This window comes from Ostrea edulis, chromosome 4 (assembly GCF_947568905.1).
Source record: "Ostrea edulis chromosome 4, xbOstEdul1.1, whole genome shotgun sequence".
NCBI lineage: Eukaryota > Metazoa > Mollusca > Bivalvia > Ostreida > Ostreidae > Ostrea > Ostrea edulis.
In genome coordinates this window covers 2,696,602-2,702,707 of record NC_079167.1, presented here as the reverse complement: position 1 = coordinate 2,702,707, position 6,106 = coordinate 2,696,602, and the positions used below count along the sequence as shown (strand labels likewise).

The window sequence follows — 6,106 nt, the reverse complement described above, 5'->3', positions numbered from 1 at the left end:
ATTTAATGATGGTTTTTATACGTATACTCTTGCTTGTAGTATTTTATTTCTTCCTCGTAGTCTTATGCTTCCGTATCTGTATATTCTTGCATGAAAGTTTTCTTTTATTTTATATTCTTTTGTTAATCTGTGATATGTCTGTGTATATGTGTACATGCATGCTACGTGTCTTTGTCCTTGATATACTTGAATGTGATAGTCGGTTAAAAAGCTCTACAGAGCTTGTGTTTGACATGTTGAATGTATATAGTGCCGACTTTAAATAAAATTTACTTTACTTTACTTTACTTTACTTACAATAACTCGTGGTTTGCGACGGTGGCACTTAATCTGAGATTGTGTACTGATGCTACATTTTTTTTATCTACTTTTATTATTCTTTACACAGGGACTAAGCCAGTTTTGAGCCCGAACTCTGTGATACCATAAACATAGATGGTATCACAGGGTTCAGGCCCAAAATGGGCTTAGCCCCTGTGATTCTTTATAACGAAAATGTGTGATTTACTGATGTCAACATATACTTTTGTTTTTGGTTAAAAGGTGGCAACATACACATTAATTAGATTTAACTATATTGAGTGGAAATTAATACAGTTTTTCCACTTTCATTCAACCATTAATATTGATAAGTCACTTGAAGATGGAGCTATATATACATTGCACTGTGCATGAAAAAGTATATACGACTAGTTTTAAGTAAGCCTTACTTTAAAAAAAAACAAAAAAACCCCCACTAACCTTTGAACTAAAAATATCACCAATCAAAATGCTTTGAATATGAGGCGAGTCGAATCCTTGACCTTGGACACATACACACAAAGTATTAATGGCGTCAGAATAGCATACAGCATATTTATGAAATGAAGTAAATGGAAAGAACTGGAATATCTTTGACCTACAGGCCTTAGTCGCAGTTTTATTGAGGTATAGTTAATCAAATGTGCCCATTTATTTGCGTTGGTGATTAGTCGGTTAAAAAGCTCTACAGAGCTTGTGTTTGACATGTTGAATGTATATAGTGCCGACTTTAAATAAAATTTACTTTACTTTACTTTACTTTAGGCTAGTGGGAAATTTCTTTTACTACAAAGCCTTGGCATTGCGAGGTTGTCCAGAGGCTGAGAAAACGTTTTATTCAAATCATTGTTTATATTTGAACGGTAAACCATCAAACCTGCATCTTTATCTTAAATGAAATCAAAGTAGTTTAACAGAATGAAGAAATAAAACGCTCAGAGATTTTCGTCGTCAAAGTCTAGTTACATACCCTAGTTAACACTGGTTAAATAGTTATGTATGCCACCATTCTAAACATAGAATCCTCTTTTCAGACTGGCTACTGGTCCTCCATTAGAAGATATGAAGAAATGGAATTTGCTGTTATCTGAACAGTTGTTTAAGCATGAGTTTGTCCCGCCTTCGTCAGCTCCTTTGCAGGGGTCAACAAAATATACCAAAAGATGGAAATAAAGAAGTTCTTTTGAACAATTCACCAGAAGATGTAGGATGGTCCAGATACCTAGTTAAACTCGAAGTTGAGACCGTAATGCGACGTCGTCAATTGTCTTCAACACGAGTTCTACTCAAGACCAGTGTTACAACTGTTCTTTCGATCTGTTTGTTGTTTCTGATTTTTTACACCATAGTTCTCATATTTTTCACTCCAGTTGTGCCAGTGGAATATAATGAGTGGAGGGCACGTCACAGACTAAAATTAATTGCCAAGATCAAGTCTGGAAGTGAAAGTCACAAGAAGACTGACCAAATTGCTAAGTCGGTGATGTGGAATGTGTCCAATTCCATCAATATACATTTACCAGAACCTAGATGTGAGGAAAAGCTTGTGATTTTAATTCTTATCTCTTCATCAGTTCCACATTTTCAACAGAGAAATGCTATAAGGAAGTCATGGTGTAAAACAAATCAAGACAAGTATGCATGGAAGTGTATATTTCTTGTAGGACAGCCAGAGGAATCGGGGAACTTTATAGAATTGATACAAAAATTACAGAAGGAGAAGGAAAACAACAGAGACATTTTACATGGCAGCTATTTGGATACATACCGAAACTTGACATACAAAGTGATGCATGGATTCTCGTGGGCAACTGCTCATTGTCCTGCCAAATTCCTATTAAAAACAGACGATGATTGCTTTGTGAATACTCGATTAATCTATGATTTAGCTTTACATCATCAGGATGTGAACAATCTGTATATTGGAACAGTGTCAAATGACATGGAGAAAAGGAAGGTAATCCGCAATGTTGCAAATAGGTGGCATGTTGTGCAATCTGACTACAATGAAGAGTACTACCCATCATATGCAAGTGGAGCTGGTTACCTCATGTCATGGGACACTGTGGAAAAATTTGTGTCCATCAGTCCATATATCAAACCTATTCCTGTTGAGGATGCCTATGTTGGAATCATGGCACAAGCTAAAAACATCATTCCTTCCAACTCAGGGAGATTTGTTTTGATGAGTAATGGATGGACTCTGTGCAATTATGCATATCTAGTAGTCATTCATAATGTTAAGTATCACCAACAAGAGGAACTGACCCACCAATCTGTGCAGGCCACAGAGAAATGTTTGGGGGGTCGGTCCCAAGGAGAAATGTACACCTGGAATTAGTCAACTGTAGCCAATATTTTTAAAATTATGTTTGGTGTCACTATCCATGTGTTCAGCTAAACTTTATATTGGAAAATAATTTTTGCCATTATTGTTTCTCTTCTGAATTACAGTTACCCAAAAGACAACATTGGCGTAATGCCTATGTACTAAAATTGGGTACCTTCCAAGTCTTGTGTAGCTTGTCAAAAGGTAACCTATTCAAAATGTCTAGAGGAGCTATGTTTATTTTTTAAATGCATACATATTTAGTTCCTGTTTTACACTTTTAATGTATGGGTCTGCTTTGTGACCTTCTTACACAACTTCTACCTGTATTATCAGATTTAAATTGCCTTTGAGCTACCTACAAATAGGGCTCTATTTCAAAATTTCTTGCAGTTTATGAGGTAAGATTCTCATTTTGAATTTTCCATCCATCATATCCAGGTGTATTTGTGCTCATTGATAAATCCTGTTATTGTCAGGCTGTCAGCAATTTGCATATGCTGGAATTGGTACACATGTCCTGAAGTTCTAGTCAGTAGTTGAAGGTGAAGTTTTTTCTAACTGCTGAACCTTACAGAGTGCTTGAAAGATAAAGAGTGAATGTTTACTGTGTGACACTGTTACGTGCATGAATTTTATAATTAGCATGACACATGCTATCATTACCATGATTGTAGTAAATGTCACTAAACGAGCAAAACATTGAGCAACTTCATGTCATTGGACATCGTGATTTGCAAAACTGACAAATGTGAAAAGTGTCTTACAAGATACTGAAAATAGTAATTATATACTGGAGCTGTGTTTAGGAAACTTTCTGGTCAATATCAGACTATAGGATTCATGCTTCATGTGTTTAGATTGATTTTCATGACTTGCAGGGCATGGTGCATTGTACATCATTGATTCATTGTCTCATTTTCCAATTCTGTGTATCACTCTACTCCTGATAAATTAGTTGTACATTTGGTGAGTGTGGATTGATGTTTTTATATCTTAAAAGTGATATGAAAGATATCATATATTTTTCATTTTCTTTATATATTTGTTTTCATGCACAGAGGGGGCCTCCTTGATGCATTAAGCACTCTCTTCCATGCATATCAAAAATTCTGTTCCAGTCTATTTAAACAGTGTCTTATTCATCTGGCAAATTCTCAATTGTTTACCATTTACTTCTGTTCCATTTGATGACCCTGTCTAAGATTTTACAATGAGTGCATAATGCATTTCTTTTTACAGGCCTAAAGAGATTGTTTTTCAGTTGGCAATTTAAATTTGACCTAGTTTGTCTTAAGACTTATTCTCTTAATGTGCCATAGTGACACATTTAAATAATTGCATTCCTTCTAAACCTGTATTCTTTTTGTACAGGTTTATGAGATTGTTTTAGAATATGAGAATCTCTGATAATATTTCACTCAGTTTTGTTCATTCTTGTACATCTGATCATATTTTGTAGAGTTAAGAAATTTTCTATGCATTTTGCTAATTTGAATACTCAAGTTTTATTTATTGTCAAGTGCTGCATCTTATGTGGCTTTTTATGTCACCTGAGTCACTCCAGTCAGGATGTGACCTGTTGCTATCCGTTTTCGTTCATCGGTTGTAAACTTTTAATTTAACATTTTGAGGTTCTTCTCGTGAATGGCTGAACCAATTCTAACCAATTTTGGTAATAGCATCTATAGGTAAAGGGGAACAAAAACTGTGAATTTAATGGACTGAGGGGTGGGGCCAAATCCATCAAATTTATGCTATCTTCAAAAATCTGTATTCCTGGACATCAACCAATCAAATTATAATAAGCAATGAAATTTTGAAATTCATTACCCCCAGGTTGAGACCAAGTTGGTTATATATTGGAAATGCATTATATCTCAGAAAAACCTCTCTACTTCTGGACATCGAGGCAGAATGTGTGCATGATTATGATAAGCATAGGGTTGTCTACTAAAATTTTGAAAGTTATGGTTCAGGGTTCAGGTTTTATTATGACATGAACAAGCAAGGGTGGATTTTTTAGCTCACGAGTTGAAAGTTCAGTTGAGCTTTTCTGATCACATTTTTTGTCCATTTGTCTGTCCATAAACATTTTTGACTTCTTAAAAACCACAAGGCTTAATTATTTCAGCTGAACTGTCACGAAGCATGCTTGGGTAAAAAGGATTCAAGTTCGTTCAAATGAAGTGCCATGTCCTTTTTGAAGTAGAAATAATTAAGAACTAGTAAAGATTTTGTGGCATCGTTTAAAAATCTTCTCAAGAACCACTGGGTCAATTTTAAACAAACTTGGCACAAATTACAGTAGGTTGTGGCCACAATAGGGGATCAAAGTTTTACATTATGGGGATATATAAATCTTTAAAAAACAGTTATTCTCAACTAGAACAGTAAGGTCATTAATCATAATAATATGCAAGTATACCCAGGTAGTGCAGATTCAAATTGTGGTTCTAGGGGGTAGGGTGAGGTAACTTTTGGGGATCAAAGTTTTACAAGTGAATATCTTTAAAAATATTACAGCAGGACCATAAATACTTTCATTATGCAAACATACCCAGGTAAGGTTTGTTCAAATCATGAGCCTCTGGGGCTGAATAGGGTAATTTAAAACAAATTCTTTTCAAGATTAGTAGTATTACACTAAATCATCAAAATGCAGATGTTCCAAAGTTGTGTTGATTAAAGAATTTCATGCTCCTGTGACTTTTAGTCGGGGGGGGGGGGGGGGGGGGGGGGGTTGTTGTATTGTTTTTATTCTATCTGTTTGAAACTTGATCCTTGCTTATAATTATTGAATGGTGAGTCATGGGGCTCTCATATTTTTAATTTGTATTCCTTGTGACAAGACCTTTCTTTTGGTATCAAAGTTTTCGACATTTTGAGGTTGACCTACTTTTAAGAAAAGTTAACCTGGGCAATATCCTCAGAACTGTTCAGAGGCTTTCATATTTTGTGTATACGTTCCTTATGGCAAGACTGTACATTTCATACCATGGTTTTTTATCTTATGACATTGTATCATGGTTATATTGTGACATATGGGGCTTCGTTGCAGTCAAAATGTTTCATGGGAATAAAGATTGCAAAAAATCTGTTAAACATCACAGCATGGTCAAGGCGACTCCTGAGATATAACAGTTATCTTGTCTACTGAATATTCTTAGAGTAGGAGTTATATGGTCCCTATGGCAAATTACCCAATGGTATGTTAGAAATGTTTTTGTATTAATGATTTTTAAATTTTCATGCATACAAATCGTGAGCTTTGGAAAATGTGATACATAGTACTCAGGTGGCCGTTATGGCCCATAGGCCTCTTGTTTAAAGATACGTCATTCAAACAAGATTCAATGGAGGGAAATGTTTATCAACAGCAATGATATCTTTCACACAAAACATTCTGTTTACATTTAGACTGCATACTAAATTTACTGATCACGCATTTCCATATAGTGATGCAAATAATCATCT

The 6,106-nt window shown here is 35.0% G+C and overlaps 1 protein-coding gene across 1 annotated transcript in view; it reads left to right on the top strand.

Annotated features, from left to right (window-relative positions):
* Window positions 1-759: 759 nt before the first annotated feature.
* LOC125670658 (beta-1,3-galactosyltransferase 5-like) overlaps window positions 760-6,106 on the top strand; it is a 5,653-nt gene continuing 306 nt past the window's right edge. The window contains exons 1-2 of the mRNA XM_048905957.2: window positions 760-927; window positions 1,335-6,106. The exon at window positions 1,335-6,106 is cut by the window's right edge and continues 306 nt beyond it. Of these exons, the coding sequence (XP_048761914.2) occupies window positions 1,406-2,641 (1,236 nt within the window). The 5' untranslated portion in view covers window positions 760-927; window positions 1,335-1,405 and the 3' untranslated portion in view covers window positions 2,642-6,106. The remainder of the gene's footprint in view (window positions 928-1,334) is intronic.